The sequence below is a fragment of the Tiliqua scincoides genome, chromosome 6, assembly GCF_035046505.1.
Source record: "Tiliqua scincoides isolate rTilSci1 chromosome 6, rTilSci1.hap2, whole genome shotgun sequence".
Taxonomy (NCBI): domain Eukaryota; kingdom Metazoa; phylum Chordata; class Lepidosauria; order Squamata; family Scincidae; genus Tiliqua; species Tiliqua scincoides.
In genome coordinates this window covers 12,484,627-12,497,670 of record NC_089826.1, presented here as the reverse complement: position 1 = coordinate 12,497,670, position 13,044 = coordinate 12,484,627, and the positions used below count along the sequence as shown (strand labels likewise).

Below are 13,044 nucleotides of genomic sequence, written 5' to 3'. Positions count from 1 at the left end.
CCATGATCATGCTGCTGCCAAGGGGAAGGATTTTTTTTAATGGGGAGCCCGTGTTTCCTCTGCAAGCCTCCCCGTACCTCTAAAGTAAAAGCAAACAAAAACCAGAAGTGGGTGGTTTTTGTGGGGTTTTTTGCAATTTTGCAACAAAAAAAACTGAAGTGGGTGGTTTTTTGAAGGTTTTTTAATGCAGTTTTTAAAGCATTTTTTGGAGTTGTGGGAAGGCCAGCAGGGGGGTTGCAGCTCCCTGGACCCTTTGGAGAGCCACAGAAACACCAGGTATGTTTAAAAAAAAACACAAAACCCTAACCCTGAGCAGCCGCGTGATCGTGGCGATCTCAAAGCTGCCTTTGTCCCTTCCCCAGAAGCACTTACCCCCATTCCCACACTCCCAGAGAGCTTGGGAACCACTGCTCTGATTGAAAACGCCATTTACTCAGCTGACTATCAATGACTGCAATGCTGTCTGCTCACAGTAAGGTTTCCAATTGCTGGTGCCGAAGTCAGCCATAACAAAGAAAGGAATTACCAAAAAAAAGGTCCTTCAGAAAAACTAAACATGGCGATAAGCCGAAGTCTTTAGCTAAAGATTATTTGCTACAGAATTATGAGGGCCAATTTGATAAGTAAGGAATGCAGTATCTATGTTTAATACAATATGAACACTCATGTTCTTTCACAAGAAATGATTTAAATCTCTCTCTCTCTTTCACTCATACACCTCTCTACATAAGTAGCTTCCCCACCTCACTTAACTACGAATACTTGATACTGTGCAACCAAAGAATGCAGACAGAATCTTAGGACATACGGGGTCATCTACTTGCACGCTTGCCCAATCTGGCTGGCAAGTAGCCAGAGGGAGGTTGCCAAATGTGCAAGGAGGGCAATTTCCATTGCCCTAGCAATAACCTACATTGGGAACTTAAGGGGAGCACATTCCTGTTAGTTCTGCTGAATGCGGCCAAACGAGCTGAAATTAAATTCAGACAAGACAGGTTCTCCTGGTGATGAGACCTGCTGGGGCAATGTTGGTCTGTCAGCTTGGCTCTGACAGAGTTGCACACCCACTCCCTGCAAAGGATCAGGTGTGCAGCTTGCAAATGGTCCTGTACTCGACCCTAATTCTGTCATAACTGACCCAGAGTGCTCAACATGGTGTACCAGCCAAGCCCATTCCAATTCTACTCAGACTTTGCCTCATGTTTAGATTACTGCAAAACACTTTACCTGGGGCTGCCTATGAAGACTCTCCAGAAACTTCAGGTAGAACAAAACACAGCTGCACAGGACTGTATAACACAGCCACTGACAAATTTTCACTGGTTGCCAGGATATTCCCAGGTGTGACTGGAGGTTCTGGTTATGGCTTTTTAAGTTCTACACGGCTTAGGACCAGATTTTCTTGCGGACTGTCTCCTGCCTCATGGATCTGCCTGCCCTGTCAGATCTTTCAGAGGGACCTTCTTATAAGTTCTGCTGTCCTTGGAAGTGCAGTTGGTGATGATGACCCATTAAGGGGCCAATCTGTGGTGACCCCAACCCAGTGGAACAGCCTGCTTGAAGAGATGCAGTAGGCCTCTCCATTACCAGAGACAGGTGAAGAGGCACCTTTTCCAACAGGATTTTGTCCATCTGCTCAGCCTGCTGCTGGAGTTTGATTTTTGTTTTGCTGTTGCTCTGGCTCTTTTTAATACATATTTTGCTTTTTTGTAAAGTTGTAATTTTAAGTTGCAAGCTGCCCTGAATCATTTGAAAGGGGTAGGTTAGATATTTTTGAAAATTAGTAATGTATAAATATTCACCAGCTGGAAAACTGTCCCCTCAGCATGCACATCAGTGCACACAAATGGAACTGGGGTTGAGCCCCCAGCTCAACTATGGGCCATCTATGCAGCCATGGGCAAGCCACCTACCTATTCTCTATGCCTCAAACTTCTATCTGAAAAAACAGCAACATTCTGCCACTGGACTATTGTGAAAGCACACACAAAGGTTATGAATCAACAGTTTTTACACAGTGCTGCATGTCGTCCTTTTGATCCACGGCCTATGTTTGAGGAACCTGTGACCTTTCACCTTAAAAAAAGTCTTCCCAAATGCTAAACTATACCTTTGTTGTGACATCAACAACCAATAAATTAGTTCTCTCTGCATTCTCTCCTTATTTGCATGTTTGAATCATTTGACATCACAAAGGTACACTGGGCCAAAACAGACTTGAAACCTTCTGACTTAACTTGGCTAACTTAATAAACTTAGAATAAGGCAGAGTGCATTGCCAGTTCTAAATAAGGGTTACATAATAAGCGCCCATATTGGGAGGGGGGGGTCATGTATATTAAAACATTTGTAATGAAATCATATGTCCATACCTTGCAAACAAAGAATCAATTCATGCTTCTTCTTTTTTTAAATTAAGAGTCCCACAGTTCCATCAACACAATGATAGAGATGACAAAATTTGGAACAGCAAGAAGACTTGTATAGATTTAGCATTAGTACAGAATGAGTCACAACATAGTCATCTGCTGTGGATTAATTGACTCTATAGTAAAGCTGATTTCTCTGTTCAAAAGGAAAGGCTCAACTTGTCAGTGTTGCCATGAACAGAAGCTATCAACAATTAATTCACAGCTGCAGGGACACACAAGCCTCAAACATTCAATTAACCAAGCATCATTTGATGGAGAAATGATGTCAGGGGAGAACACTGGGGAGGAAGGGGGGGATGCTTTTGTTTGTGGCTATTGAGAAGACTGGAGAGGCAAAATCTCAACATTTATTTCACAATCCCAATCAGTCTCGGGCACAAGCATCATCCTCCAGGACTTCCCCAGCCCTCTTAATGCTTTTTAAAGGCATAAAAATGCAACTCTTTTTTTTTTTTGGCAAAACTGGAAGAGGCTTTTTTTGCTCCAACAGCCATTCTGAGGCCCACAAAGGTCACGAGTGGATGCACGCGGTCTCTGCAGGGCTCAGAGGACCCTCCGGAGGTGAGGTGGGCACAGCTCCCCTCACCTCCAGAGGACAGGGATGGAGTGTCCCCAGTATCCGTGGTTTCAGGTAACTGTGGGGGGTTCTGGAACACAACCCGTATTACAGTGGGCCCTTGGTATTCGCAGGGGATCCATTCCCAAGGACATCAATTTCCACAGATAATAAAATCCCTGGTCAGGGTCACTCATAGGAGTGACCAGAAGTGCCTCCCAGATACCTCTGGAAGGCCTTCTGAGGTGTGGGGAGGCCACACGCAGCCACACCACACCTTAGAACACCTCCTGGACGCAACCAGCATGTGACTAAAAGACACTTTTGGTCACATGCGTGAGATCCTTGAAGCCAGTGGCATAGCTAATGGTCGTGTAGCCCGGTGCCAAATTCAAAATGTTGAGCCGGAAGTGATGTCACAACAGGAAGTGGCATCACACCTGGGCTTTTGAAAAAGTGAAAATTGGATGGAACTCACCTCCTTCCCCAGCAGCTTGGCATCCACTTGCTCTGCTGCCTCCCCTCAGTCAGTGGCATAGCTAAGTCATCTACCTGCTACCTGGGGTCAGAGAAGATTTGTAGCCCCCCCCCCCAGACAAAATCAAATTTCATTAAGTAAATAAATAAAGAGTATGCCCCTTATCGGTCAGAGACACTGCGCAGGGGTGAAGAGCGATGGTTATTCTCCCCTTGCTAAATAGAAGAGGGGCATCACTTGAAAAAAGTGCCTTTTTACCCAGTTAGCAGGGATAATTGTATTATGATATATGGAAATGAGAGCTGACTCATATTAACACCTTATTGGTTTCATGCTGTATCATGATAACATGTAATTGCCACATGCAAAAAAACGTAAAAACATGTTATTGCCTCTCAGGACAATCAGTTTCATAGGTCAGTTTTGAGTTAAGAAAACCCACTTTTTGTTCCATAAGGCAGTTGTGTTTTCATTTTACGGTTAATAGGCCATAATGTTTGATAGAATACAGATATTTCAATGCAGTTTGTTTCATTGCATTCAGCATAAAATTACCTTTCCAATGATATGTAACATGATGGTATTATTCATAGAAACCAATATTTTCACAATTTTGATCACTAGTGTCAAGCTCAGCTTGTTGCCCCCCTAAAGCTTTATGCCCAGTGCAACTGCTACCCCCTGTACCCCCTTAGCTACGCCACTGCTTGAAGCCCTCAAGATGCAGTGTCTGCACCCACACTGACTTAAATCCATGGGTGCCAAACCCACAGATTAAGGAGGCTCCACTAAATATAATACTCCACTATATATATATATATATATATATATATATATATATATATATATATATAGATTACTCTAGTAGTTAGAATGGAAAGCCCTCAACAAAATGCTAACAAGCAAGGAAAAAAGGTCACTTTTTGAGCACCACAGCTAAATGGAACTAACATCAAGCATGACAATTGACCAACCTCAATTGGTTCAGCAGGTATTTTCAATTTGGACAACTTGGTCTTAGGATTTGGCTTTAAATCCACTATTTTCTCATAGGATTGTTCGTGGTATTCCTCAGACAGTGGCTTGAGCTCTGGAGACTCATCTGGTGCCTGATCTTGACCATCCATTGGTCTCACATAAGCAGTCGGTTTTTGCTGTATTGCACTGGGTTTTGAGGATAAGGATGGGGGAAATGTCTGAGAGGAAGGCTGGGCAGCCACAGGAGCATTCAAGCTGTCCAGGGTTTTATCTCCTGTTCCAGCCACTAGCTCACGAACAGGGGAGCTCTTCTGCCTGTGGTTTTTGCTGTTGCTGCTGTGAGACCTGGAATTAACACGTTGGTTGGAATGTAGAGGTGACAAGGGTGCAACAGGGGAAGACAATGTGGACAACAAGGGAGAAAGTTCCAAAAGGGAGGCCTGAAGTTCATTGGCAATGTCTTCTTCAATGCATCTTTCGCTTTTCTTTGGGCATCTACTGCTTTGAACTTCTTGAGTCTTACCGCTCTGCTCTTGACATGGCCTACGGTTGCTAGACAACCCACCACTTTGTGAGGCTGGTTCTGTCCTTGAGTGAGCTTTCTGGTAATAGACAGTGTTGCCTGCAGAAGGAGCACCTGAAGTAAGGGGTCCCAAAGGCTTGTGGTGATGGTTGATATTCTGGAATGAGGGGGGTAACACGTTGCTGGTCTTTTCAGGAAAGAGCGGGCGATCTGGCTTGTGTTGAGGAATCAGAGACATGACAGGGATCCCTATGAAATTCTGATGGGCCTTGGTGGCGATGAGCGCCTTCATCTCTTCATAACTGCCAAACATTCTCTGAATTCGGTTGGACAGTTCATCTGCCTTGTTAATCTGAAATGGAAAACAAACTAATAATCAAATATTTTATTTTTTTTACAGTTCAGCTATGAACCCAGAGAGATGATACACTAGCTAACTCTGGCTAATTTGTCTGCCTCTGACAGATTCTGCTACCCAGATATGACAGAATCACAGCCATAAACAGATATTTTGTATTGGTATAGACAAGACAGGCAAGAAGGGATATCAATATAAACAATTCAATACACTGAAGGTGTGTACATAATTTTAATAAAACGTGTAATTAAAAATCAAAACTGAGCACTCATGTACAACAATACATTGCATTTTTGTCTGGCTAGGCACCACAGCATGGATGAAAGAATGTCAAAGCATAACCTTATTAGCTTGCAAATTTATTTTGGCTGGCAAAAAAATGTTAATAAAATAAACATAAGAACATCAACTAGTCCTGGAAGGTTGAATGAAGCAGGAAGAAAGAGGAAAGCATTTGGACAAAATCTGAAATGTGGTTATAATTGAAATTGGTTGAAAGAGCAAAGCAATGAAAGTCAAGTGGATGAAAGTCAAGGTATTGCTGTATTTAGAAATCATCTCATTGCTTTTGTATCCATGACCAGGACATTGGAAAGGAGGGGCAGGTTTATTCCTTGCCAGAAGGAGCCAAGAGTATTTGCCAGTAGAACAGGGCCCTGTAACAGCTACCACCCTGGAGAGAAGAGAAAATGCTCTTCCAAGTGTTAATTCAAGCTAACAGGACAAGTGCAGGCTCAATCTGCAGTGCAAGAGTCCCTGCAGTGACTTTCAGCCTGCAGTGCAATGAGATCTTATTTTCATACCTTGTAAGGTTCTCCAAAAAGGGGAACGTTTGCAGGAAATGTCTCTCTCTCCTGGTGAGCTTCTTGATTCCGTCTTTCTTTTGCTTGGATGCGGAGCAAATTTCTCTCTTCATTGTACAAGCTGTTGGGAGAACAATAGCAACAAATTATACCAAGAAGTTCACTTTCCGCACTGGAGAAAGCCAAGCTTCCGGAACTGACATAGTACGTCTTCAAATCAAGGAGAACTAACTATTAGGATTATGAAGGTAATTGGGTAATTAAGGGCACAATCCTAACCTGTGCTGGAACAGGCAAGCCAAGAGGCTTGCGCTGTATCTAGCACAGGACAGGAGCCAGAATCAGCTCAGGCAGAGGCAAGAGGAAACTTTTTTCCTTACCCCTGGGTAAGGCGCCCTGGCCCTATGAGACTCCTTGGACCCGCGCCAACTCCTGAGGTGGCACAAGTCAGAGGAGAGCGGAGCGGCTTCAAGCTGCTCTGAACTCCCCAGGATTCAGGTTGGGATTCAGCATAACTGCCCGGCCTCCCACCCACCCTCTCCCCATCCAGGAACGCCTCCCTCCCGCCTTCTCCCGCCCACCCCACAGCCTTGCATTGGCCCAGCTAGATTCAGCCTCCATGTGCCAGTGCACCTCCATGTGCTGGCGCAGCTTGCTTGTGAGGAGGCACAAATGTGCTTTACAGCATGTTTGTGACCCTCCTGGGCCGGCGCAAGGTACTTGCGCATGCCCAAGTGCAGCTTAGCGCTGTAAGCTAGTCAGACGAATTGCACAGGTTGGTTAGCCACACACTACAATGTATAGTTATAGTCCCATAGGTGTTCAGGGTAAGCGCAAGTAAAACAATTAACAGGCTTGTACAAGGAAAGCTTAAGAATACCTTCTGAATGCATGAGAAGCAGTTTTGAGAATCCCTACAGAACTGTCCACCACAACCTTAAATAAGTACTATGAGGATGGCCCACATATCCCAGACAGCAGGTTTTCTGCTTCAAGCGTAAATGAGACAAAGAAATTAGAGAGCAGCCACTCTCATCTCCCTATCCTTGATTTATAGAACCACAGAGTTGGAAGGGTCCTGCAGATTCAGCCTCCTGCCAGTGCAATCCACAACAACATCCCTGTTAAATGGTTAGCCAAACTCTGCTTAAAGACCTCCAACACTGGAAGATCAACCACTTTCCAAGGCAGACTGTTCCACTTTCTAAGGCAGACTGTTCCACTTTCTAAGGCAGACTGTTCCACAGACTGTTCAACGCAACACATTTGCTAGCGCAGGGAAACTAATCCCAGGGCTTACGAGCTTGTAGCAGGACAGAGACTACCCACTTAGTGATTTCATAAGAACTAGAAGCTTACTTTAAAAAAAAATGATACCAAAACCTGGGCACCAGATTTTGTTATCTATGGAAAGGCAGTCTATAAATCTGCAAAACAAAGAATTCCTGAAAATTCCCCAGTGCTTAATTCTGAGTATTCAAATACCTGTGCAGAGTACATTCACTCCTGAGAATGCACTAGCTTTGAAACATATGCACTAAACCAGTGTTTCTCAAACTGTGGGTTACGACCCACTAGATGGGTCGCAAGCCAACTTCAGGTGGGTCCCCATTCATTTCAATATTTTATTTTTAATGCATTAGACTTGATGCTACCATGGTATGTGACTGGGGAAATGTTACAGACCTTTACTTTTAACAAGCTACTATGTATATTCTTTTAACAATGATAGTCACTGGGTAAGTGTGGAGAGAATTGCAGCCTAAGGCCACAATCCTAACCTATTTTCCAGCACTGACATAAGGGCAATGCAGTTCTGAGGTAAGGGAACAAACATTCCCTTACTTTGAGGAGGCCTCTGTGAGTGCCACCCAACTGCAGGATGCAGCACACGTCCCACTGGCACCGCTACGCCAGTGCTGGAAAGTGGGTTAGGATTGCACCCTAAGACTGTTAAAAAATTTCCTGCTTGATGATGTCACTTCTGTTCATGACATCACTTCCGGTGGGTCCTGACAGATTCTTATTCTAAAAAGTGGGCCCAGTGCTAAATGTGTGAGAACCACTGTACTAAATGATACTTCAGGCAAGACATCCAAAGAATAAAATTACTGAAGAGTAATTTTGTACTAACACTACAGTAATTCCTCCCTCTGACCAAAATGCTGAGAGATCTTGAAATGGAAAAAGAAATTAGAGACATCCAAAAATGATGCAATAATGTCAGTTACCCTCATATTGACTAGGAAACTGCCCAATCCTGTCGCCCCCATCTGTGCCACCAGAACCAACACTCTGGCAGCACAGCAAGTTGGCACAAGGGATAGGGGTTGAGGCCATCAGGAGGTGTGTTGGGACTGGCATCAGTGGTAATGGCATCGCCAATATCTTTTCCCCCGCCTGGCCTTGCAACACCCCCTTGAATCCACTCAGACTTGTAGATCCAAGACCCATAGGTCAACAGAGGGCTTACCTGGATGTAAGGAAATAAAATTTCATTGAAGAGGCCTCTTGATCACCTCTTCCCCCCATAGGATGCAGTGCATGCTTCCACGGTACAACTTTATCAGTGCAAATGTTGCAGGATTAGATTCGGACGTAAGTGAATGTTTAGGTTGTGATCGATAAAATGTCTATATACCCCCCAATGAACCAGCCAGAGAGCTGGAGGTAACCCTGGACTTAATCTTGCATGATACCAAGCACTTAGTGCAAGATAAGCATTGCTAAACTGAATGAGAAAGTAAACATAATGCTGCCAGCTCAACATACTCTGAGCAGAATGTTGTCCAACATACCACTTTTAATTCAAGAAGGGAAACTTCTAAAAATGAAATTAGGTGAAAGTCATAGGGGTCCACTCTCTCCACAGTGCTTCAAAACTACAAATGATTCAAACTACAAAATGATTCAAAACTACAAATGATAAATGATTCAACACAGGGCATACCATAGACTTGGAAAGGTACGAAGGTCCAGGAGGTGTCACCATGATTTATGAGCAGAGTCAAAGAAGGTACAGAAGGCAAGAAGGCTTTCTTCAGAAAATGAGGACCAAAAAAAAGAGCACAAGCTCTGGCAAAACAAACATAGGTTGATAAGACAAGGGGAAAAAGAATTTGAGAAAATGTATTGCTAAAAAGATTAAGACCAACACTAAAATTTTATTTAGCTACCTTAGAACTAGGATACCAGAAAGGGTGGTGGCTGGACCATTAGCTAACAAAGGAGAATAGCGATGTTGAAGAAAAATGAAATATACTCTGTGTGCATGTCTTCATTTTGGAAGATGTAGCACAATTATCTGTGCCTGGATCAATTTTTTTTTCTCTCTCTCTCAAGGAGAATGCCTATAGAACTGAGACAAATATAAATGTCAAGAGATGAAATTCTAGCACTTAAACAACTAAAATTGACCAGTTTTGGACTGACCAGTCAGTTGATTGACCAGTCACTAATTGACCAGTTCTGGATAACATCTACCCAAGAGTTCCTCCTAATGCTCAACCCTACAAAGACTCCATTTCAGAAGTGAGAGATCTAGACTCAGCAAAGTCCAGAAGTCCTTCTTGGACATTCAAGTTTCAATTGCAGGTGTGTTAGGGCTATTTAAACCAGTTATGATTTTCTTTCTTTCATGCCCTCAAGATCTCTAGCACTGTTATCAGCACAGGGCAGTTACCTCCTGTTTTCAGAGTAAAGAGAATTGTGTATTTTGCAAACAAACCTACTACACAGTCCTATTTAATTGCTTATAAAGACTACAATCACCACTCACTGAGTAGTATCAATGTGCTAGCTAGAGATATAAGTACATCCAAGGAAAAAGAAGGATGGTAGCCTGGATCCTCCACAGTTTAGATTCATTGCTTTTTTTGTCCTACTCTTTATTCAGTTCAACTGCTTGCTCCACCCCCTTGTCTTGTTGATTTTCCATCACAGAAGCTGTAGCAAATCCATTTCCCAAAGTAATGCCCGCTTTTGAGTTTTCACACTTGAACAATATGCGTAATATTATTGCACGAGTTCACGCATCAGGGATAGGAGAAAGCAGCCACTGTCTTTTTAGCACTGTTCTACGCAAGCAACCTCATTAAAGGCTCCAGAATGTTGGCTTATTCAAAACAACCATTACGTGTGAACTAGAACCTTTAAATCAACTGCTATTATTCTTTTATCAACACATAGTGGGAAATACAGATGAGCACTGCCAAAGGACAGCAGCATTATGTAAGAAACCTGGCAACAGTTTGTGGGACCCTCAGTTTCATCTGCACTCTTCTACATACGAGCAGTTAACACAACTGACCAGCACAATCCACCCAGAACTGGTTCTGCACCAGACCCACTCTGAACTGAAATGTTCCTTGGAGACAGTGTGCTTTGCCATTTATAATCAGGTATTAGGAGCCAATGCAAATATTTAATGGCATTAATTTAAATAGATTAGCTGTACTGCATAGAGCAGGGGTCTCCAAATTTTTTTGGCCAGAGGGCCACATCAAATACCTGGCACAGTGTTGAGGACCAGAAAAAAGATTTAAATATAAAATTTATATAAATTAGAGCTGGAACTTAGATGAGTGAATAAATGAATGAATGGGTTCATTCATTCAATCCCTCTGGCCCTCAGAACACCCTCCAGACACAATCAGAGCACGGTTCTCGTTGTGTTCAGTTGAGTGGGCCAGAGGCTTTCAGGGGACAAGAGGTAGGCCGCGGGCCAGAAAGAGGCTTGCTGTGGGCCACATCTGGCCCCCGGGCCGGGGTTTGGAGACCCCTGGCATAGAGAATAGCAAGTCCCACCTAGCTCAATAGGATTTACTCTAAAGTGTATTTAGGAACGCAATCTAAAATTTTTGCCCCATTTTTGCCCCAGAATGCATTGGTATAGACACTATACATCATTCAGCCACTAGGTGGGGTGAATAATGGAATCTAACGGAATGAAATTATAATTATTTAACAGAGCAAAGGCAGGAAATTGGATTTTGATGCTTTCCCCCCCTTGTTACAAGGCATTTAAAAATGGACCTCCATGAGTGTATGAATGGTTAGTCAAATCAGTGGATACCAAATCAGCGGATACCGAGGTTCCACCTGCATTCCTAGACACATCAACAAAGCATCTTCTCTCAGCGGCTATTTGTTGGTGTCTTGTTTACATTGTTTACAGACTATCAGGCCATTTGGAGACAGGAAACACTTTTTATTTATTTAGCAATGCTGACTGCTTTGTGGAAAGTGTTTAAAAGTGATATACAAATATTTTTATAATAATTCAGCAACAGCAGGAAAAGAGCAATTTCTCCATTATTCTCTTTACTCATTCTAGCATAATGTTTATCCATGCAGTTGTTTGCCAATATTTCTCTTTTTTTTAAGATTGTGTGCCCCTTTGGGACAAGGAATCATCTTATTCCTTTTGCAATATAAACCAGTTTGAACTTTTGTCGTTGTTGAACCTTACAATAATAATTGATGACGACGACCTTTCCCTTCCTCCAAAGAGATCAAGATGGCATATGTCATGTTTTCTCCCTTGTCATCACAACCATCCTAGGGTTAAGAATGACTGGAAGAATGTCACCCACTCATTTTATGGGCGTGATCCAAAGTCTTCCTAATTTAATTCCAGCAGTTTTAACCACCAACACATAATCCTAACACATCAGAGGTATGACCACTGTTCCACACTACTCTGAACTACTCAGGAAAATCCCAGAAAGAGCCTGCCATGTGGGTGCTGGTTGTTTGGAGGACATATGGCTAGGATTTAGTATATTAGTATACTACTAAACGTAGGGTTTAGTACAAGGCTTAGTATATTACTAGATTTAATATAGTGCATTGGTGGGAGTGGCTGGATAGACAGTTAATGAGAGTCAGGCAGACAGGAATGGGCAAGAAACAGGAGCTCAGGGTGACATTAAAGCCTCTCAACAGGAAGTAAGAGAGAGAACTACACCCTGAGTTGACATGCCCAAAATCACTCAGAGAGCATTCGGCTGGTAGGGATCTGAGCTTCAGTTCCTCAGGTCCACAGCCAAAACTCTATGCATTACACCAAACTTTTTGATAAGGAAAAGAATGGAAAACTGCACAAGTGAGTTCCTCACTGCATGGGGTCATATTAACCTTCCCTCATATTTGAGGGACCGCCTCCTTCCCTACAATCCGGCCCGTGCTCTTAGATCTTCTGGGGGGGCCCTTTTGACTGTGCCACCACTAAGAGATGTGAGAGGGGTGGCGGCCAGGAAGAGGGCCTTCTCAGTGGTGGCCCCCAAACTGTGGAATACCCTCCCCTTAGAACTGAGAACTGCTCCCTCGTTGCTAATGTTTCGGCGTGGACTGAAGACCTTTTTATTTCAAAAAGCTTTTAATTGTTGACAGGCTGGCTGGTGTTCTTGCTTTTTATATGAAAATCCACGGGGTTTGTTTTGTTTTTAGCTTTTTAATCATTGTAAATTGTTTTTAACTGTTTTTCATGTTGTATTTTTAAATTGTTTGTTAGCCACCTTGTGTGCCCGTTGGGCAAAAAGGCGGGGTACAAATTAATAAAATAATAATAGTTCTTGGCATCCATCCAAATTTATTGGTTATGGCACTAAAATAAACATATCAATGGTTCCCAAACTATGGGTTGAGACCCACTGGTGGTTCATGGTCTGATTTTTGTTTTGTTGGGTCACCCAGCAGCTGAGCAGAACCTCCAATAAAAACACAGGTGATGGAAGGATCAGATAATTGCCTCAAGCCCTGAGGTTTTTCAGAAATCAGAACTGCCCTGCAAAGATCTCCTACACTTTGCAAGCATGTATACACAGAGGTAAAGGTTGGAGCATTTTTTTAAAGTCTGGTAATGATACCCAATAGAGTATCATTTTAAAAAGTGGGTCCCAGTGCCAAAAGGTTT

The 13,044-nt window shown here is 43.0% G+C and overlaps 1 protein-coding gene across 4 annotated transcripts in view; it reads right to left on the bottom strand.

Annotated features, from left to right (window-relative positions):
* AFF1 (ALF transcription elongation factor 1) overlaps positions 1–13,044 on the bottom strand; it is a 137,416-nt gene that overhangs the window by 80,936 nt on the left and 43,436 nt on the right. For all 4 annotated transcript variants that reach the window (XM_066632054.1, XM_066632056.1, XM_066632057.1 and 1 more), the window contains exons 2-3: positions 6,129–6,249; positions 4,441–5,319 (exon numbers count right to left, since the gene is read on the bottom strand). In XM_066632054.1, the coding sequence (XP_066488151.1) occupies positions 4,441–5,319; positions 6,129–6,249 (1,000 nt within the window). The remainder of the gene's footprint in view (positions 1–4,440; positions 5,320–6,128; positions 6,250–13,044) is intronic.